The sequence below is a fragment of the Fopius arisanus genome, unplaced genomic scaffold (genome assembly GCF_000806365.1).
Source record: "Fopius arisanus strain USDA-PBARC FA_bdor unplaced genomic scaffold, ASM80636v1 scaffold00040, whole genome shotgun sequence".
Classification (NCBI taxonomy): Eukaryota; Metazoa; Arthropoda; class Insecta; order Hymenoptera; family Braconidae; genus Fopius; species Fopius arisanus.
In genome coordinates this window covers 915,588-938,025 of record NW_011887779.1, presented here as the reverse complement: position 1 = coordinate 938,025, position 22,438 = coordinate 915,588, and the positions used below count along the sequence as shown (strand labels likewise).

Genomic DNA, 22,438 nt, shown 5'->3' with positions numbered 1-22,438 from the left:
TTATTCTCCATCGATCCCACACGGAATTTCTCACGTGCGTCCATCTCCACTGATTATTTCAAGAAATATACTATATCCAAAAAATAATTTCTCTAAAATCTCCTCTCGAATCAATTCATATTAATCATTGAATTTTTTTATAGAAATATTATTCAATATTTCGTGAATTGCGTGCACCGAAAATGTCTGCAATTTATAGTGAATGCGGAAGTACCTTAATATGAAAAAAATAGCTTGGATATCCATTTTGATTGACGTCTTATCATCTTCCTGTGGAGATGCGACAGATCTGGAGCAGCTCGCGGGGCTCGTGAAATATGTTTCTTGTTCGGAGGAAATTGATTTCTTATTAATTCGCGAAATCGAGGGAAGGAGAAGCCATTGAGAATAGCGAGTAGAGAATCTCTATTCATCCAACAACTTTTCACCGAAAACATGCGATTGAATAATGGATTTGTATTCACTTCACACACATTGAGGCCTTGAGTAAACATGACTTGCTATTTGTTTAACGATATTCAAGAAGATTTAACGGTTTGAATTTTTTTTTTCAAATTGACATACATTATCTTTTTCTTATAAATTCTTTCTCCAAAATTCCTCAAATTTCTTCCATTAAATGGTATTTTCACTGGAATGATTCTATCGCTTTAAAAAACTTATTACCAAGTACAAACACCGACAAACCGAGAGTCTCCAATTTCTTTTCATTACCATGAGAATTCCCCCGATTTTTCCACTCTAACGTCATTTTATCCGATTGAACGCTTCCCCGGGCTCCAACAATTCTCTGAGCGAGATCTCATCGTTAAACTGATCTCCAATTTTTTTTTCCACCCTCGCCAGGACGAACGAGGAAAAAAAGTAAATTTAAACAACAGAGGGAAAGGAGAATGGTGTAGATAATAAAGCTCTTAAACGGAAGCGATTAACGAGTGCATTTGCACTTGGTGTGTACTCGGTTCACAGGATTGCTAAACAAGTTCGTTAGTAGAAGGGAATGCAAAGGGAGAGGTTTTAGATACTCTCGGGTTGAAAAAAAAAAAACCCGCCAGCAAAAAGTGCTGCGAGGGGATTTAAAAAAGCAAATGAAAATCCACTGTACGAAAATTCAAGGAAAAATATGATGATAATGAGTGTGTGGAGTACTGAAAAAAGCTGGAGTGCAACATGATGTTTAACCGGTGTTCCCCACACACTATCTTATTCCGTATCATCCGAGCAACTCCATAAACACAATTTTTCTATGCCATTTCTTCTCTCTCTCCATTGCTGTTTATTCGTTTGAGAATTTTTCCCTTTGATCTCCTTCTCGTATCCCACATTATTTTTTTTTCTTCACCTGTACGTTATTACATCCCTCGAGCACGAATTCCATATAATACATGAGATGGATTGCGCCAGCGAGCTCGACCCTGTAAATATAAAAATGATAAAAATGAGAGGTGAAAAAAAAATAGGGGAAATACATTTTAAACAGGGTGAGTGCACATAAAAGACGTGCAATGGTGGAAAGAATATGGCTGAGGCTCGTTGTATGATATGTCGCATTCGTGAGCAAATGTAATGTCTCAATGGCATACTTTTGTTACGACAACAAACGGCATCCCGACGAAAAGTGGTCTTTACGGAATTTCGTGTGACAAAGTTCGTGAGTTGAGAGCAATTGCCAAGTATAAAGATGATTTTTTTTTATTCTCAGAGAGTTGATCCCAAGGAAAGTCCATCAAAAATTTTCTAAACATGTCAAAAAGACATTGAAGTCAATCATTATTAAAATGTCGTCTCATGACTATTCCAGGAAAATACCGCTAGTGAGTGGCTCGTGAAAATCCCAGGGAGATGCAATTCTGCAAGTCTAATTGCAACCGAGGCACTCACCCATTCCATTTACCCTATATACGTATATATTTACTTATGGGAGAAAAGCTACTGAGGACGAAACATTTTTAATTTCTCACCCCGTCATAAATTCCATCTGACGAAGAGTTATACCCGTTTTCTCTTCCTGAATACCTTCTCTTTTTCGTATTTTCCGGTAGATTCTTGTTGAGAAACACGAGTAATGTCGGGGTAATTTACGCACCTTCCGGGGTGAGAAAGGGGACAGGGGGGGCAATGAGAGCAATTATTACATGAATTAGTGACTTTAAATGTCACCCGGGGATATTTTATTGCAACAATAAAATCGCGAGAGCACCTGGAATTATTTTCTCTCGCCATTAGTGACAACTTTTCAGAGATTTTCCTCTTCGCTGCTTTCACTTTTTGCCCTTTTCCACGATGGGAAAGCTCCTTAAAAATTGTCCACTTGACAATTTCATTAGTCTCCAAGAGAATGTCTGTTGAGAGGCGGAAATTTTTATTCAACGACGAACATTGAAGCAATAATTCAGAACTCTATAGAGAAAATCATTTTTTTAATTCAATGATTTTTCTCGGAGCAGTGGGATTCGATTTAATTTAATTTTTAGAGACAGCTATCGCTTGCTTTAACATTTTCCATTAGAATTTTGTTCGGGAAATTTCGGGAATTGGGAAATTATTGCCTCGAGACTCTTTTCTGTCAAATGTCAATGGTGCGGTAAAATATTTTTTTATGTCAGTGCACATGCTCGGTGCACTCTTTTATTTACTTGTGAAACGTTTGTAAAGTAGCACTGGGGAATTTGCTCTTCACCTCCAGGGACACTTGCTCTCGTCGCTGATTGTGAGTGGCTCTTGGTCCTCGGTTCCAGACTCCTTGAACCTCCGGGTGTTGCTTTTTCCCCTGCATTTGTGTTGAATAAACCCGATATACCACTGTTACTTAACGTAACCAACACTAAAAACACCTGTCCACCTCTGTTTTCTCAAGTTAAACTCGATATTTCATTTTCACCAACGACTCGACTTAATCCAGGATTTAATTAATCGTCGATCCAGAATTATTAATGTCCCAGGGAAAAAACGAGTTGATGGAAAATTTATTGAGAATACGAGTGATATTAATTGTCGGTGGTAATTCCGAGATATCTGAACGGGGAATTGTCAAGTTGATTTCAAGTCTTGGAGAAATTAATGGAGAAGAAATGGAGATTTTTAGGAAGACAGGAGAAATTTAAAATTATTATTTTCTTTGTTTGAATCATATCCATAATTTCGCCGAGCCATTTCCACCTGACGTGGTGAATGGAAATTTTCCAAATACGTATTCGTGATGATGTTTTTTTTTTCGTATGTGTATTGGCTACTACATCCATGGCAACACGGCACCCCCACAAGAGGAAATGCAATCCGGAGCGAAATGTTTACGCTCCACGTCCAAAATATCAAAACTGGAGCGCCGTTTTTCCATTGAAATGATCTGAAGCCAAAGCGAACAGGTGCATTCCCCCGAGGCCTTCTCAAATTCCGAAATAGGGAATTCCATTCGTTTGTTCGCATGCCACTTGCGGTTGTAATCCACTGCTCTTCAATTCCGAATAGAATTCAGAGATATTTTGGATTTTTCTGGGATGAATACAGAACACTTCATCACTCGGGTCACGAAATTTTCTATTCATCCACCGAATTCCTCAGATAGATCGAGATGGAATGTTTAAATATTTCGCCTTTGGCATTAGCAAATTCAGAAATATAAACAGGACATCCGGTCAATCGGTATTTTTGTCATTGAAATGGAATTTGACATTTGGGGAATCTCCGGATTGCATTTGGAATTTCAATTCGAGGACAATGCAGCTGAGATGGCTTGACCCAAGGCCTGCGCTATTTATATTTATGAGCCACTTTAATTCTGTTACTTCATGTCAATTCTTAACCCAGCTAATTCACCTCCGGCGAGTTGAAGATTATTGTCTCAATAATAGGCTGCATCAAGAAAAAATGACTCCAGATTTTTTTTTAGGTTCTGATCAAAAATTGAATTTAACACAATCTCATCAAATTATTTCAACTCTCAATGAATAAACAAAATTGCCATGCTATATCGGATGAGCATTGTTCGAGCAAATTACCCGAACCGATTTGTTCTCAATTAATCACCGAACAATGAATATTGATCTGGCCGGGAAATATAACGCGTAAAATACAGTGAAAAGACACCATTATGGAAAAGCGCTCGAGTTTCATGCTCGCGCATTCATATTGCCCACGTACAAACTTTAGAAGATCGATGAAGCTTTTGTGTAATGTCTGCCAACTGAGAGATGCCAAGGCTTTGACGGATACTCCCTCATCTATGGTGAATGCAAATTACGCAAGTGTCATCATTGCCAATAAAAAATAACGAGTGATGTCATCCTCCCCGAAACACCTTGGCATCTAAAAAAAAAATATTAAATTTTGAATTCCAGGAGTGGTCGAACCTTCCGATGAGCACAACTTCCGTTTTCATCCATTGACGCCATCACACCTACATTTAACGTCATGTGTAAATCGGTTATAAATTAAATAACGGTTACACATAGAAACGTGCAGTACATGAAGTGCCCCAGGAATGTCATATGGACTCAATCTCGATATAACTCAGACCTGAATCAAAAATATACTGCATTAAACAGACGAGATGCATTGGAAATGTGTCTTTGATATTTCAAGTGGTGATTTTAATCATGTGGATAGATGAGTCCTGAAGAATCGAAGCTGACACACATCTCCGCCCCTTTCTCATCAATTCCATATGCACATTGTCTGAAATAGAACACAGACCATCAATTCCTCACTTGCTCTACATTTCACTTCGCACGCTTTTCATGAAGAATCATCCCAGAAATCACTGGTTACAATGTTATCCTGACGTTACGCCCTGGAAAAATCACTGGTCAATTAATTTTCCCTCGATTCAATGATCAATAGCTCAAAGACATCATCAGCTCCGGAATAATCCTGAATAATTGACTGTCGCTTAGATTTATAACCAAAACTCAAGAATCCCAGGGTAAAATGGATCCCAATGAGTTGTACAGTGCAGATCAGATAAACATTCCCCCGACATTTCCGGAAATCTTGAAAACCTACGTTAAATCAGCGATTCGTACTCAGCCCTATGATCTCCTTGCCTGGACGTCAGCCTATTTTCGTGCTCTTGCCAACGACGAGCAGCCTCCAGTCAAGGTAGACCCGAAATATTTTTTATAATACACCAATTACCCTCTTGCGGAATAAATATGATAATTTTCGCTCACATCTCGATCCTCGTTTTTTTCACCTGTATTTTTTAATGCTGCGAAGGAACGGTTCGACCATCCGCCTTTCACCCATCCAACGGGCCTCACTCCGAGCTACCTGAGAATCCTGTTCAATCAATTTGGTCGGCCCTCATACGGCAGCTGTGTAGCCTTGAAGAGCCTTTTTCACCGGTGGCAGGGCATAGCTCTCCCTGACTTACTCCTTTATCGAATCCTCAAGATCGGTCATATTTTGCATGATGAGGTTGACCTGTACCGGTTTCTAGCCATTGCCTGTGGGCTTTTCTCTAATGTAAGACTTCATTTAAAAAAACTTCATTAAAAATTCCATAACATCAAGTATCCCTCGATTTTTTTTTTCGTCCATGTAGAATCTTCTCGATACAATGATCCACATATGCGAGCTGCTGACGTCCGAACCACCAGGTGGTTCTGCCATGATCCCCCACACAACTCTGGTAAATCTCTACGGGTATCTAGCTCACCTCGATTGCACTGGGCAAACCCCACAGGGGTCTCATGAAATTTCCAGCGATTCAGGAGAGACATATCCTGGAAAAAGCAACCACTTCTCCAAGCCAATCCCCCAGGACTCGGTATCAATTTGCACGTGTGAGGTATCAACAAAGAGCTTGAAAAATACCACCTCTGTGAGTATATGGATTTTGTAATCGCTCTGGGAATAGCTGCTCCCTCTCATCACGATTTTATAGGATGTGAGTTGGGAGGCAGGTGTCTTCAGCCAAGTGACCCACGGCTCAGAGAGCACAAAGACAATGGATGAGGATAAACTGCTTGAGGATGATGTTCACTCGCTCGAGGAAACTGACGAGATGTCGACGGAAGTGTTGGCGAATGATCACAGGAGTCTCGAGGTCGTCGGGACTCAAGAGGATCCACTTCCTTCTGCTGATTGCGATGACTCGCTGAATAGAAGTCATGGGGACCCTGATGCCCTGGAAAATGTCTCCGGGGAGAACTCTGGGGAGGAGTTTCCTGGGGAATATTCAAGCGAGGTCAGCAGTGAGCTATTATTCAAGTCGTAGAAATTTTTTTTTAAAAACGAAATCAGGGGAAAATATCTCGTGAAAAAAAATCACCAAAAATTTTATGTTCACTTTGAAATTCCGTGGATTTTAACGATTATTCTATAGCGGATATTTGGAGAGATAGAAATGTCAGGGAAATTCTTCATAAACTCCCGGAAAATAGATATTTCGTGGATTTAACGGTCACCCTGGGTGGAAAAAAAGGGGTCGAATTCCAGGGGATGGAATAGGGTGGGCAGTATAAAATCGGTATACGTGCAAAGCCGAGTTGTTTTCGCTTGCACTTCACCGTGAGCTTTATAGCTCACCCATTAATACCTGCACGATACCACATACCTCCATCCATGTGCCTTTCTTGTTCTATTCAGCTCTACTTTACGTTCGAGGCAATTATCGGAACTCTGGATGTATACCGAGGGGGAAGGGAGAAACTATTAACGGTTAGGGTCGTTTCCTCATACTAACTGGGAAACTGGCAATCATCGACTCTCGTTCCACTCCTCATACCCCGGGTACACCAGAAATCCGAATTTCCGAAGTCTCATATAACCAATTCAGCAGAACCATTCGAGTCGATTTTCCCTCATCATCATTCTCTGGAGGATATCTCGGCATCACCAAAAGAGATTGAAAATTTTTGTCACAATTTTTTTTTCGGCTCATTTCTTTTTCCACAAAAAAGCTACAGTTAAAAATATCGCTAGGTCCGTAGGATTCCGAGGTATTCCTCGGGAACTGCTGGTGAAATGATTTTTTTTTATTTCTGTTAGAGCGAGACTGGGGTCGAATCGCTGGAAACTCTCGAGAAATCCAGGGGCAATTCCCCTCCGGAGGACATTCCAGGGTTCTGTCGGTGTCTCAAGGAAAATCTTCAGAGTCCTGGGGAATCATCGCTGGAGAACTTTGCTGATACATTCGTGGGGATTATTGAGGAGAAATATTCACCACCGCGTGTCGATTACTTTGTTCCTGGGATTGGTGATGTCGTCAGCATTGAACGTGTCAATGCCGTTCAGCTTTGGCTGATGGACTGCTCACGTCGTCAGCAGGGATGGGTTGGACCACGTAATTTGCGGCATTTTATGTGTCCGAGATTGTTTGACGAGTGTCCGGCCATCGGGGACTGCGATGATTGTCGATGTGATCAATAATTTCCCCAATTAAAAAAAAAATCTCCCAATCACAATTCGGTAAATTGACGACAAAAAAAAATTGTAATCACAATACCAAATGGAGCGTGAAATAAGGCATCATGAATTTGTTCTCTTTCAATTAATAAATTATAGGGCAAACAGGAAAAAATCGGGGAAAAAAATGACGCTGACACGATTGCACGTGAATGTTTGCATTGCTTTTACGACGCAATAATATTCCCAGGAAAATCGTCGAGCAGTGAAATTGTCATGAGATATTGAACCTCGTGTCGTCTATTTATTCCCGGCACAACAGAGAATCGAAAACTGGAGGAAAGGAGGAAAAAGAGAAAAAAGAAAATAAAAAATAAAAATAAAGCACATAACAGACGACAGAAAACGGCGAATAAAAGTCGCGTCAGCTCGACGCCTCGGGGGCTGTAGTTTTGCTGGACAATCGATATAAGCATTTGGATTCCTACCCTGGGTAGAAGGTGGGAGACTAGTAGGCAGAGGGTAGAGGGTCTAGGCTAGACCTCAACTACTCACGATGATTACCTTATTAGCGTGCCACAGGGTTTGGATCGATGGAAACTCCAGGAGTACGTGCGACAAGTGAAAAAAATGTTCTTGCGGCAGACGTAAGTTGTCACGGCAAAACTCGTGTTTGGGAATCGAAAGAGGAGATCATCGATATCGAAAGAATAAAAAAAGAATCGAACAATCGATTCGATCGATTATGGAAGTAATTAGTGATATTCTTCTGGATTTTCCTGTTGTTTTTTTTTTAATGACGTGATGAAAGAAGATGAATGGAATGAATGAAATTGAACTTCAATTCTCATTGAACTAATTCTACCCGCGGTGACACCAGTTTCATTCGACCTTTGCGATATTCTCTCCGCCTGCGCCGATAAATCGAACGGTTCTCTCATCCAGCTCCTCCAGTCTGTACTCCATACGACCGACAAAGGGTCCAAAGGGACTTAAAAGAAACCCCCTCGTAGTCGCTCTTCACCCCCAACCCCCCAAATCGATAAATTCCCAGTCCCTTTTTCGTACAATTCCCGCTTTAACTTTCCACCAACTTTTTTTCAAATCCTTTTCCACTCCTCCGAGCCAATCCACATTCTTCCCTTTCTTATCCCCTTTATTTGTATTGTTTTTTTTTTATTGTTATTATTTTTTAATTCCCCTGGCTCTACCCACTCTCACCCTATCTCTCACCTTTCACACTGACGTAATACCAAAGACCGACCTGCGCCGACGGTACGAATAGGGTAAATGCCAACGCGCTTTCTACGATTATGCGAGTTTTACTATAAATAAACGACACTGGAAAGCTCATTGCGTGCAATTGGAGCAGTACCTGTGAATGGAGGGAGAATTTTACGTCTCCAATTCATTTTTACCCGACGAAATAGAAATATCGAGTTTCTGGCGGAATCCTGCATGTGGGATTTCTTCTTAAATTATCAGTAGAGTAAACAACAATTTAGGATGAATTTAGACAAATGATTAGTCATTTATTTTCCATAAAGCATTGATCGATAATGAATTCTTGTGAATCGCATTGATAAAATGATAAATCCATTCTTTCCTGGCTCGTTGATTTTTTATTTTTTATTGGACCGTAAAATAAAAGCAGTTTTTAAGTTTATTATTGAGTGGGTGAAATGGGGAATTGGACAGGTTGAAGTAATAAAAAAATGCTTTCAAGTCTTCATTCACCTCCATCGGAAGATTCTTTTCCCCAGGTACTTGAAACGGTCGGAATAAATTTAATGGCAGAATTTTCCAACAATCGAGACTAGTTGCAAAGAAGATTAACCCCTCGGCAGATGTCCCTTGTGATGGAGTGCAAGTGGCCTTAAGAGCATTTCGATGTTTTCACTGGGTAATCATGACCAGCTTACCATTCCCAGAATTGAGGTATCCTTATCTATCAGAGTGCAACTCCCCTGGGGTATTGGTGTTATGGTGTGTCATGAAAATCGCTAGGAAGTGCCTCCAGCTGTGCACCAACACTGGACAATCGTGTTTTCTCCGATAAATTCTCGACACCCCAGAGGCGACGAAACTTGGAGCTGTTTGGAAGGCACGCGGGGATCGATTATCAGACCTCCCACTGGCTAGTGTATTTGTTGACTGAGTACTGATAACCCAGTGTAATTGTCCTGTACCAACAGTTGACTATTGAGAGTTGGGGAGACAATTCTGGGTGAAGATGCAGTGGGTAAAAATCTTGGGGAGGTTTGAATAACTTTCGTCGTTGCAGACACTCCGATGGATTCAGAGGGTTCAACTCCTCGACTCGAGGCGTGAAATATTAAAGCCGGATCACCGGGAGACCATTTCCACGGTATTTCATCAACGCGGTTTACGATCTCGATATTACCACTCAACTTCTTCAGATTCTCGTGACTTTCAATTGAGTCGAGATCATTTGTGCAATTTTTTTTCAGATAATCCCAGTTTTTTTCATTTTTATTTTATCAATTCAATTTTTATATTTTTTATAGGACTGAATATTGCGTTTAAAAATTCCACGTAAATTTATATTGAAGGGCTGAATTAATAATTGATTGCTCGTAATAATAATATTGTACGAATTAAATTATAAGGATAATTTTTTTGGATCTTATTTCTGCTCATGGCATTTAATTATTGAATCTCATGAGCATCAAATAAATTCACTATCGATCCCCTCCCCAAGGTATTCATGTACAAAATAATAATAATGATTTCCATTATGGGAAGCGAGCCATGGAAAATGCAATTTTCTCGTTTATGCCGGATGGCGTCCCTGGATTATCTTTTGTTTAAACATTCAAAAATCAGTACAGAGGGAATTTATCTCCTCGAGTTGCAAGAACTTCTCGCAATAGAAATGAAATTGAATTTCAGGCATTCTGAAATCCGACAAGTGATGAATCAAGTTTTGTCGCGTACTAATTTTCCCTTGGAGAAAAAAATTTCCGGCCACAAAAGTTGTGGTAATTCTAAAAAAAAAATTAAAATCGCTTTTTTTTCCGACTTTTTCTTCATCCATTTCTCCCCATCGACCACCAGGAAGTTTTATCTATTTACTTCTCTCCGAACCCCCGATGAAATTGCACGACTGGGCCTTCCACCACCTTTTCACCCCCTTTTCACCCTCACCTCGATTCAACCTCGTGCGCAGATTCGAATCTCTGTATAACGACAAAAAAAAAACGTATTAAATTACTTTTTCTAACGAGTTTTCCCACCCACAATTTTTTCCCTCGCCCTTTCGCCGGTCTAGCTCATCATTTTCCCCAACTCCTCCTTCAACCCCCAACCCCCTGCCCTCCTTGCTACCCCTAGCTTCCTCATTCTCCTCGACAGGGAGAATAATGATTAAAAAGCGAAAAAGTGCATCGGCCAGAGCCATCCCCAATAATACAAACTGCCCTAGTTACAGGAAAAAAAATATTCTGCAAAAATAACGGAACGCGCCGGATTTTCTGGGAATGTCGGGTGATCCTGAAAGCCGCGTCATTACCTCCCAGGAATCTCGACAATTTCAACAATCTGTGTGTGCTACTGGCATTTTCATTCCACACAAGAATCCAAAATGTAAATAAACGAGAAAACAAACGGAATAAACATGGCGAGAAAATTTGTTACGAGTTTTAGGAGTGGGTGTGAGTAAATTATAGTGTTACGTCAACTGTCCGGATGAGAAATCCCAAATGGTGGAGTCTAAAATTCCGGAAAATGGGAATCCCTGGGGTATGGAGATCCCTGAGCGAATTATTCCAAATGAAGAGATACGGCTATTTCATAGGATCATTATTCAGCATTCAGTCGTTTTTAACAAGTTACCAATTAATATCGAATCGAATTTAGAGTAGTTGAAAAAATGATTGATCCTTTTGCAAATAACGAATTTATCGGCCGATATTTCCCAGATTTTTGGGAATTCCTGAATTGCCAAAGCAGAAAGACGATGGAAAATTTTTGCAACACTGCACCTAATTATCCTCTGCCAAACGAACTCCCGAGAGATCTGTCTTTTATTCCCAACGCATTAATGACCCTGATGAGGAATCCTGTAATTTCCTCGGGGTGCATTCGCTGAACGATCTCCCCTGAAATTATTCCCACGGTTAAACCAACTAACTTTAAAGTGATCTCAAATTTTCTGGAGCACAATGTGCATCTTTTTCCTGGAGAAGACCCAGAAACTTGACAGAAAACTTTGTACCAAGATTATATACCCTGACTAAATGCAAATTTGCTGCCTCTCCAACACCCCTCAAACTCCACCCGAGGCAGCCCTGAATATTCACTCTAATTTGGTGATCAGACGTCAGTGTGACCCACCCATGGGTATTCCTGGGTAACTTTGGCATGAGCCATCCAAAATCAGAGTGCCTATGATCACAGGGACAATGGCTAATGGCTTCCGGCATTCCACACACCCAACCAGACGTATTATCACCTGCATGCGTCATTTCTGAATATGTTATCCACCAAAACCGACGGAACAATTCATCTCCACTGGCATTTCGTGCACTTTCCTGTCAACAAACTTGATATTACGCCATCCAGGTGTCCACCTTTTGTCTTGTGTCTTCAATGGGATGCGCCATCGCTATAAATCATCCTGGCTGACAGCTTGCAAATTGCTCTTCCATTTTCAATCCATAAACACCATTTTTTTTCATTATAAAATATGCATTCCAATTTCACGAAACGTTATCCATTATTAATCAGAATTCTAATACCACTGTCTAAACTTTTGAATTTATTTGTCCAACTCCAAATGAATTATTATTTCAAATTTGTTTGAGACAAACTTGTGAATCAGTTTATTGTCTCGAGTAGATTTACTCTGGAGTCATTTTTTATCAGTGCACAGGTCACGATAAATAACGTGCCATCACGGTTCATCGACCTTCATCATTCTGAGACCTTCGCCGGTGCCATGTTGCATCGTTTTCCAAGATTATGCAACAACCCACCCGAATACCTTCCCCATGTATACCATTAGCATCTAAAACGAGGATATGAGGTAGACCCGGAAAACAGCCGTCCATTGACATTTCCATCTGCAGCAAAAAACCGACCGTGTGAAAAAAAAAGAAATTGACGACTCGTGTATCAATATGAATGTCTCCCAGAATTTCTCAATAAATTTTTCTTCGAATAAAATATTTTTTTCACCGTAAAAACTCAAAGTGCAAAAAAAGATAATGAAAAAATTGTTGACTCTCGTCACGTCCAAGGTAGCGCCGCACGAGTCCCGATAAGAAATAATTTTCAATCGGATTCTAGGCCTGAGTTGTCGTAGAGATTAAATGAAGATTGCGCATGTAAATTAAAGTATAAAAACCGTGGAAATAGTGAGACTAGTGTCAGTTGTGGGTGAGTAATCGTTGGTTGAAGTAAAAAAAAGAAAATGAAGAGATCAGGATTTTTTGGATTCGTCATTCTGTGGAGTGGCTTTGAGGTAAAGCCCTCAGCTTCCTGGTCCATTGGCATCACTTACCCAGAGCCCGGGATTGACGACTCGAAGGAGACACGAATGGACCGATTGAATCTAATCTATCCAGGTGAGCAAAAGAAAAAAAAAATATCATGAAAACCAGAGGAAAAAGGCCCCGTCGAGGAATTAAAGGAGTAACGAAAACCTGACTCTGCAACCGCCATCGATTCTTTTCATTTCTTAACTGGAGGAGAAACCCCCCGAGTGAATTACCCTCGTTACAGTAGACCAGACATCTACACGATATTCCTGTTAATTCTCAGGTACAAAATGGTGTGGAAGTGGAAACGTTGCGGAAAATTCACAGGATCTTGGCCACTTTCCTGTAACAGACGCCTGCTGTCGTGACCATGACCACTGCAATGATGTAATCGAGGCCCTGGAAACCAAGTACAACCTTACGAATCCCACCTTCTACACGAGGTCCATCTTATTTCCACTCGAAATTCATCGCAATATCTTTTATTTAATTTTTTTATCTGTCAATCGAATTTAACATTTGACAATTACAAATCATGTCTGAAAAAATTCACCCCTCACCATTTCCATATCGAGCCATTGATATTTACTCGGTTTTCACGTTTCAAATGGCAACGGTTAGAAATTTATAGAGCACCTTTCCATGAATTCCATTTGATTCCGATATGACATGTTTGTGGATGCGAGAGTACTCCATCAGTTGCATTTTACCTTCCCATTTTTCATGAAAAAAAAAAAACACCCCAGGGTCGAGTGCTCCTGCGATGAAAAATTTTACGACTGCCTTCATCGCTCGGATGACAAGATTGCATCGCAGATAGGTACATTCTACTTCAGCCTCCTGAACACTCAATGCTTCCGGGAAGACTATCCGATCGTCTCCTGCAAGCACTACGCATACACCACGTGAGTTTTTTTCCGGATCTACCCTGGGGAAAAAAATGTCATTTGCACACGAATGATTTTTAAAAAATTGAATTAAAAAATCAGGCGTCGAGTATTTTGTGAAGACCTGAAGAAACTCTTCTGACAGGTATCCGAAACGCTGCGTGGAGTACGATCTGGACGAGAGCCAGCCAAAAATACACCAGTGGTTCGACGTGCCTCCCTTCTGATGACCATCGGCCCGGAATCAAGTGCACCTCAGCCAAAAGCCACCCTCTTCCAGCCAAGGAGGCATGGGGGGAGATCCTTTAACCCACTCTCTTGATGCTCCTCAACTTCTGGCGTTAACTTCAATTTTCATTCGAGCCACTCCAGCTAATGGGACTTCACGGTGGCTTGATTGCCCGGAAATAAATCCTTCAGTTTTTTTATTCCTCTCATCAATTCCGTCTTAATGAGCGATCAATCTATTATTCAAGATGATTTAAGATAATTTCAGATAAATCACTGTACCGTAATAAAATATCAATAAAAATATTTCAAAAGGAAAATCGTTACCAAAATTCTATTCCAATTAATTTGCAACGGATGAAGATGATAAATATTATTGAATCGTAGTGATAACTAAATTATTTCATATTTTTCAGGCGTCGTATCCTCGGTGGAGGTACACTTCGAGAACAAAGACGGTGGTTTTTTTCTTAAACATACACCACGTCAATTCTACCCCTCCCGGGCGGACACATCAGCGGGTTCAATTCCAGCTGGTGGATTATCGAGTCCACCATCGTCAGTGGAATCAATCCTCTCGGTGGATAAATTCACAGTATTTCAAACGAGTGAGCCAGCGTCAGTGCGTGCGACCTACGGCCCCTTCAGTACAAAACAGACAGTACCAGCTCGTTACATAGTCCCTGATCCCCTGGATGCACTACCAGGTCCTGATATCCGAAGAAATATCACATCATCGAATGCAGCGCTGATGGACGCCCAGGAATTGGGCACCCGTCACCTGGACATGTCAGCCCACCTCGTTGGTACGAGTGTACCACGTGACTCACCAGTGCTGAGGGTATTATTTCACGCTGGTAGTGAGGCAGGGGGTAGACGTCAAGTTTTACTAGCTCGTCATCAGAGAATTTGCGTTCTCCTTCATGCAACACTCCCTGGAAAATCTCCACTGTCAGCCGCTTGCAGCCCTGACGGCGAAGATGGAGTTTGTCTAGCTCAAATCACTATTCCAGCTGATTGGTGGCCACCCCTGCCAGCACCCGATGCCTCGGGACGTGTAAAAATTACTAAAACACCACCCAGACTACTGCAGGTTGCGTATTCTGTACTGGAGCCAAGAACAATTGTCATTTCTGATGAGGGTGAGACCTTTGGTGGATCCCGGGGACAAGTACAGAGTGATTCTGCTGGTGGCTGTCGCCCTAGGGTGCAGATCCAACCTGTCACACCTCTCGGCAAAGTGCCACTTGTACCTAATCGCACGGATTACAAGGAATTAAAGGCTGATGATGCATTAACGTTGCTTGTACCACATGGACCACTCTATCCGAGGTCCAGGCTTCATGTCCCTGCGTTCCTTCATCCCCAAATTGCACAGGATACTGTCACCACTGGTGGTGAACAGCGAGAGGTCAATGGATCACCTGTCGTCGCTGTTGTTGTCAGGTAAGTGTTACTGGAATTTTTTTTTTTCATTTTTTCCTCTCATTTTTCATTCATTCACTTTTATTATTTTTAAAATAATGGTTTAACTGATTTTTTTCTTTTAATCTATGGAGTATTAACACTGATTTTGGGGCTTTACTACTTTGCTACTGAATTTAACATGAAATACTGTGCGATTTTTTTTATTTTGTTGGATATTTGGAAACTGGGTCGGACTGAATATTTTAGGGTGGTATTAAAAATAATAATTGGCCGGATGGTAACTATTTTCTCGGGATTTCTCATTCCATTATCATTTGTAATATTCTGGGCAACATGTATTGATCGGTCGACCCATAACGACTACTGTATTTTCAGAATGTTCCAGTTTGCTCAGTAGATCAAAGTGACATTAACGTCATTCTGGAACCTATCATCACCAATTCAATGATATTCTCATTAGCGTTGTAGAATAAATGCCATCGGAATGTTTTTTTTAGGATGCCAAATAATTGAAACCATATCTAATTAAACAGCAATAATGAAGCAACTGAATATTTAATGGAGATTTTGTATTGGAAGAAGCTCTCCAAGTTCATTATCCGATAAATAAAGCAATCTAGAATGCATTTGTCAGACGGATACCCCCCGGACTTCCCCTTAATTGTTTTCTCGACTTTAATTCCAGGGCCCGTGTCAAGTCAGGCGTAAGAATTTTAGACGCGACATCAAGCAACCCAAACTGGATTCTTACATCGGACATTAATGCCAAGAACACATTTGCAACATTCACAGTGAGGAGAAAGGAGAATGCACCCCGGCCATCAAATACGTGAGTCTTTTTCTCTCAACTTCTTCCCTCCTTTCTTATTCCACTGAGCATTTCAAACGTATACACGTACTGAAGAAGATTAAGTCCCCAAGAATTTCAAAGTGCTTGTCGTCATGCCTTTCAATTCAATCCTTTTCTCCAGGACTGCTGAGGAGATTATGACGATGCTACTCGAAGCGAGTGAGGAAGGGGCTGGTAGCAGCAGCTGGGACGGGGGTAGAATTACGTGGAGTGTGCGATACACTTTGGAAGGTGATGATGATGACATTGCAATGCAGACTAGAACGGGCTCGTCTGAGACTCTTCAGTTTCAACGACAACAACAGCAGCATCATCATTATCATCATCACGTTGAGAAGAAAAGGCGCCAGGCACGACTAGAGATCCAGAAGGACGACATCCAAGCTGTTCTGCCCATTTCCAAGGTCCTAAATCTGACTTCAAATTTGAATCGTATTAATATCTGAAAGAATGACTAAAATCCAACAATAATCCCACCCCCAAGTTCTATCTTGAAATTTGCTTCTCATTTCTATTTTACCAGAAGCGAGATTATTAAATGAGAACCAAAATAAAAAATGCACTTTTATTACAAGTAAAATCTAGTTAATTTCGGGTTCTCTTTAATTAAATTCCCAATGAAAGCCCGTGGTTGCATCAATTATGAACTTTCAGTCGAAACTAATTTCTAAAAATAGATTTCACTTTATCTACATCAAACCGTATTTTTGTGTTTATTTTTATATGTTCAATACCCAAAAACAATTAAAAATGTTTAAAAATATTGGAGAAACCAGTGATTTATCCCTTGAGTGTTTCCCACCGCAAAATTACTCGACCCCCTGCATTATAATCTATATAATCAAAGCTCCGAACAACGAAATTCCAAACATTCCTTCTCCATTAGCCCCCAAATTTTCCCCACCCCACGTTACTAATATGGAATTCGAAATTCACATGAGCGACCTGAAACACTCTCCAATTACTCCCCCTCCTCATCAGCCGTTTATTAGCCAGTGGCCATTAATATTCACCAGCGCTCCATAATCGATTTTTATTCTCAAACAATTCCACAAAGATTCAGTTGTGCGTAATGTTGCTAAGTGCATCGTTATCGACAAAACTAGTGCCCAGTGTTGGTTACTGGTCCACAGGGTGAGGAGAATAGCTGCATAATCAAGCATTGTCACCATAATTGATCAAACCGCTGAATTTAGTAACCCAAGTCCAACCGAAACAGCACTATTTCAAGAGCAATTCCTATTACTCCTGTGCTCACACAATCCCCCAACAAAGTACACTCGAAACAACTCGCCATTCATCTGAATAGTTTCAATTTAGGTGTTACGTTTCACTGGGTACAGAAACATTGCAGCATTGCATTTGAAATCGATACGATTTCGTCCGGACTATTATCACCGCACGGTTTTACGCCTTCAAAATACAACACTATTTATTTATCTCTTCATGATTTTCTAATTTTCGTGGTTCTATCAAAAATGGTATTGGTATACTATACAAAAAAAAAAGAGATAAATAATTTTTTGAGAATGAAACGCACCCCTCGCGTATCCGTTTGAATAAACATGAGCTCCTAAATCGGATTACCATGTGGTACTGTTTGAATACTTCACGAGAACAATAAGAGTAATACTGAAAACAACGTAGAGATATTTTTTCGTAAGATGATCCTCCACTTCTGCATGAGCTGAGAGAGCTCGTTCATTAGTATCATTGAGCAATTCCAGGTGGCCCATCTCTCAGAGGTATTTTCCTCCAGTTGTTCTTTGTTATTTCACGACGAAAAGACCTGGGCTTTTGTCATTTCCCCCAGTCCTGTTATCTGGAGCAGACCTCCACTATTTTTAATGCCAAGAATATTTACCTCGCTGTCTTTTAGCTGTGTCCCTGTAATTACAAGAATTCTACCCCCCCAGCGTTGTTAGTTTCTGTTTTACTTTTGTACAAGTCACTTTCGGGAATTGCATTAGGTGAATGAGCATCTGCGACAATATTGGTGTTTGCTGGATTACGCAAGAGCATATCCATCATAATTATTACAGTCACCAAGCCGTTGAGTTATTCATCACCAACTCTTATTTGTGAACAAATAAATCATTTGGTTTTCATTTTTCATTTGAATTGAAAAATAATGAGGGCTCTCAGAATTCTCAGTACTCCAGTAACATCTCAATTTCCAGAGATGAATCTCGATTAAATCTCGACAGATTTACCGGGGATCTATCCATGAAGCTATTCAGGTACACGAGAATCATCCTCACAGTGTTTACACAGAGCTTCTTACCCGCCCCCCCCAGCAATTCGTTTATCTCTCCCTCGACTCGAGCTTCTCTCCCTGGATAAGAAAATTGTTCATTATTAATCTACTCATTAATTCACTCACACGTATTCATTTAATGCAGAGGTACTAATTAAGTCCAGCTAATAGCAACCGAAAATAGAACTCACTGAATGTTTTTTCATCAAAAACAACAGGTATGAAGTATTTCTAGGGAACAATTACCACAGCAAAGTGGTTAAGATCTCGGGACATTAAAGACCGGGGAAATTCTAATTGTTCACAAATTTGCATGAACTTTGAAGCGTATACCTTCATCAACTCATATCTATCCCAGAATTTACCATCTAGTTATGCAAACCCATATTCAACACACTTGCCACCTCGTGCTACCTGAATTATCTAGCTTTTTTTTTCCTCCCCTTTTGCTTCAGAACTGGGAAGTTATGAATACTGCAGTACTTACGGGTCGACAAGTATCTCAGGCGATGAAAGTTTTCATTGTCAGCCAAGCCGGTACCGTCGCCGATGTGACACTTCAATCGTCCTGTCACTCCGAGGATGAGAGTGTTCTCAAGGCAAGTGACAATTGCACTCAATATCAGCACACGTAAACAAATTATTTGTCAGAACCACCGGAAAGAAGGGAGTAGAAGTGAAGTGGTGAAGCGTAAGTCGGTATTTCCAGAAATAGCTTCGAATCCAGAAGAGATATCGAATTTTTAACGACCTCCGAGGTTCGAAGTTATTCCTGAAGAAAAATTTGACTTGGCCTTCATGACTTTTAAATGTCTTTTCCATCCATGTCTCCGGGTTTAAACACATTTTTATGTAACCAGGTCTCATCGTCGTGCAGCAGTGTTTACGTTGATGGATCGGAAATTCGAGGATCTAGTAATGCCTCGGTGATCGTTAAATACGGTACATACACAGGCTTAGCGACATTCACAGTGTGGATGCCAGAGTTTCCCCTGGAAGTGACGGTGAGTGACTCGAGGCTGAGTCAGATAAAGGGTTGGAAGGTGCCAGATGGTCATACGATTCAGAAAAACAAGAGATCGTTGAACCACACGGACAGCGCCGAAGTGAAGAGAAGAAGTGTGACAGGAATGGATGAGGAAGATGAGGAGGAGGATGACGTGGATGCAGAGAGATTCCGAGTGGATGACCACTGGGACTCGGTAAATTGGATCGATCGTAGTCCACTCCAGGCCACCTGTAGACTGAGATTTCAACAGAGCCCTGTTGAGGTTCACGCGAAATTTCTAGCCGCTGGACACGACTCAGGACGTGAATCCTATTTCGTTAATCGTCGGACATGGCTCAGAGTTACTGATCTCGTTGTTGGATTACTCAGGGTCTCTGATCCACGCATTGCTAATCTACTCCAGGACAGGAGTGTACAGGGGAGGGGTGTGGGAAGGACTGAGGTACAAGTGCTGTCACCGATAACTGGGCGGGTCATCGGTGCCAAGGAAATTCGCGTTGGCAATGATCGGGTATCTATTTCGAGACTCTCGGTTAAAGTTGTTTCTGGATTGCAGTTGAGCATTAGCCCGGACACAGCTATTGAGAATGGATATGTGGCCGAAACTTCTGTCACCAGACGATTAACTGCTCAGTATCAAGTGAGTGTCATTTATTTTGTCTTTTAGTACTTGCTATTAATATATTCTCATTTTTGACAATGCCCTCGCAATGGAGCCTAATAATTTCATTAATCCACTTGTTAATATATTATTTATATTTTCTAAATCCGAGATGTATCATAATGTTATCATAATATTTATAGAAAAATTCTGGTAGTCAAAAGGTCAACGGAAATGCATAAAACATAAGAAATGAATAGCAAAAATTTTAAACACATAAAATTTCCCATTATCTACCGAATAAGAGCATTCAATGAATTCAATAGCAATGTATGCAATATTTGATTTCATTAGAGTGAATTATCGGTGCAAAATTTAAGCCGTCAAGTCACACTCCATAATTCACGAAAATCGTATTAAATAATTTCAACGAAGATATATATCCCATTAAATAGCTGCGAGCATATTATACATTCACGCATGATTGCTTTTTTTCGCGAGATATCCGTTATCTCTGGTTGAACGTGAATTTTCGCTTTTTTTTTTACAATCCATTCGGTGTAATTCGAGAAATGTCAATTGCATTATCGAGAAATGGTCATACATAATTCTTAAATGGAATGACCAGTGTCTGCACCGAGAGGAAAACCTGGATGTGACAGAGAAAAAAAAAACAAGCTATCAATAAAAAAAAAATCGCCGAAAATTAAAGTTGACCTAGTTTATATATTCCCGGCCGTTCCCCTGAAACCGTTGAAATATGTTCTCCAGGAAGGGCTCCTAGACATAGACATAGAGTTCTCCGACGCCACAAAAACTCCTCTCCGTGATATATCCGTGGCGGATTATCACCTTGTTGTGGAGAGTCTCGACCCAGAAGTTGTTGCATTTGCCCCAATGGTTGCCTCCCATCATCCCCGCGTAATAGCAGTTGGTGAAGGACGCGGTGATTTGTTGCGTGTCACCCTCCAGTTGTCGGAGGCTTGCAGAATGTCACAAACAGGAACAAGAAGATCAAAAAGTCCAAGGACAAATGCAGCATCCCCGAATTTGGCAACAGCAACCGCAAACGTTGAAGTGGATTTTGCTTCGAGTGACCTGCCACATCGACCCGAATTCGTCCAGAATGATGGTGGGGGTGCAGTTCAAGGCTCATCCCATCATCACAGAGAAAGAAAAACGGGACGCGAGGTCGCACCAGATTTACACGACATTCTCATTGGTAATTTGAATTAAAACAGATCAACCCTCCGATCGAATATCTATTTTCAATTCCGTAATTTTCCAACTATATTGCACGGAAAGAATTAAAGAAAATATTTTCCTCGTGATAGATTCTTAAATGAGAAAAAAAAACGATTGAAATACGATCGTGAAGGTGCACACGTACATTTACCTCAGATGATATCCAGAGAGTAATCCCCCAGATAACAAAATCCCATCTCATCCCACCCACAAAAGAACAAGCATTACACTCATACCCTGAATCCTACCACTGGCAAAATTGAATTTAAAATTGAAATTAAAGGTGGAGTGGGTGGAGTTGGAATCCATCATCACCCTGAAAAGCCAGTGACACCACTGGAAATCGGCATGTACGTTCTCCTAGCTGCATTCTGCTTTGCAATTGTTGTATTCGTGATATCCTGTGTGGTTTATGCGAATAAATTTAAGCCCCAGCCATCGGATTCACCGATGCAGAGTCATCCAGTATTAGGTGCTGTTAGAGCAAGAGCAGTTGCAGCAAGCCAACAATTATCATCAGGTCGTAGACCCCGCGAGTCAACTACAAATGCACACGATTGGGTCTGGCTTGGTCGAGCTACCCTAGAACGTGCAGCTTGTGCCCCTCAGCAGGTAAAATATTAAATATTCCTAAATGCTGAAAAATATTAATTGTGAAACAATTCGCTCGCCACTTTTCATTCATTTTTTTTAAATCGCTGCTTGACATTTTTAAAAATATCTACCCCCTCGTTTTTTTTTTGCCCGTGACTGTTGAATACATTTGGCGAATTGCCCATCTTCACAGTACATTACGATCTGAACTCTTGCCACTGCAGGTACGCGTAACGAATAACCCACTGGCTGGTGAAACCGAGGACGATACTGCCGTTGACTTGGGGACTAGCTTTGATAATCCAAATCACATAGAATTACCGACGTCTAGTCGTCCTGCTTCATCGGTGGCTATCGACACAACAACTTACTGCAAAAAGGATAAACCGAAAAGCTTCTCTGGTAGTAAAGTCGGCAAAACCCAGGGGGGAAAGTCCACTGGAGCTGTCACTGCTTCACCGAAGAATGGGTAAGAACTCTTAAAATCGTTT

The 22,438-nt window shown here is 40.9% G+C and overlaps 3 protein-coding genes across 3 annotated transcripts in view; all 3 read left to right on the top strand.

Moving 5' to 3' along the window:
* Nucleotides 1-22,438, top strand: part of dtn (transmembrane protein 132C dtn) — a 37,040-nt gene that overhangs the window by 10,518 nt on the left and 4,084 nt on the right. Inside the window, exons 2-9 of the mRNA XM_011305022.1 lie at nt 14,380-15,409; nt 16,077-16,220; nt 16,363-16,645; nt 18,954-19,097; nt 19,359-20,147; nt 20,880-21,330; nt 21,637-21,965; nt 22,172-22,416. Coding sequence (XP_011303324.1) covers nt 14,380-15,409; nt 16,077-16,220; nt 16,363-16,645; nt 18,954-19,097; nt 19,359-20,147; nt 20,880-21,330; nt 21,637-21,965; nt 22,172-22,416 — 3,415 coding nt within the window. The remainder of the gene's footprint in view (nt 1-14,379; nt 15,410-16,076; nt 16,221-16,362; nt 16,646-18,953; nt 19,098-19,358; nt 20,148-20,879; nt 21,331-21,636; nt 21,966-22,171; nt 22,417-22,438) is intronic.
* Nucleotides 4,918-7,470, top strand: LOC105266676 (uncharacterized). Its single transcript, XM_011305020.1, has 5 exons — nt 4,918-5,097; nt 5,215-5,463; nt 5,543-5,821; nt 5,885-6,187; nt 6,991-7,470. Exons 1-5 carry the CDS (start codon nt 4,927-4,929, stop codon nt 7,369-7,371), a joined length of 1,383 nt encoding a protein of 460 aa, XP_011303322.1. The 5' UTR covers nt 4,918-4,926; the 3' UTR covers nt 7,372-7,470.
* Nucleotides 12,753-14,272, top strand: LOC105266677 (phospholipase A2). The gene is made up of 4 exons (XM_011305021.1): nt 12,753-12,935; nt 13,132-13,291; nt 13,595-13,753; nt 13,881-14,272. The coding sequence occupies exons 1-4, from the start codon at nt 12,782-12,784 to the stop codon at nt 13,960-13,962; spliced, it is 555 nt and encodes a 184-aa protein (XP_011303323.1). The 5' UTR covers nt 12,753-12,781; the 3' UTR covers nt 13,963-14,272.

Coding starts and splice junctions, on each gene's coding strand:
- LOC105266677 (XM_011305021.1), top strand. CDS start 12,782: ATGAAGAGATCAGGATTTTTTGGATTCGTCATTCTGTGGAGTGGCTTT. Junction 12,936..13,131: donor ATTGAATCTAATCTATCCAG/GTGAGCAAAAGA, acceptor GTTAATTCTCAG/GTACAAAATGGTGTGGAAGT. Junction 13,292..13,594: donor AATCCCACCTTCTACACGAG/GTCCATCTTATT, acceptor AAAACACCCCAG/GGTCGAGTGCTCCTGCGATG.
- LOC105266676 (XM_011305020.1), top strand. CDS start 4,927: ATGGATCCCAATGAGTTGTACAGTGCAGATCAGATAAACATTCCCCCG. Junction 5,098..5,214: donor ACGAGCAGCCTCCAGTCAAG/GTAGACCCGAAA, acceptor AATGCTGCGAAG/GAACGGTTCGACCATCCGCC. Junction 6,188..6,990: donor CTGGGGAATATTCAAGCGAG/GTCAGCAGTGAG, acceptor TATTTCTGTTAG/AGCGAGACTGGGGTCGAATC.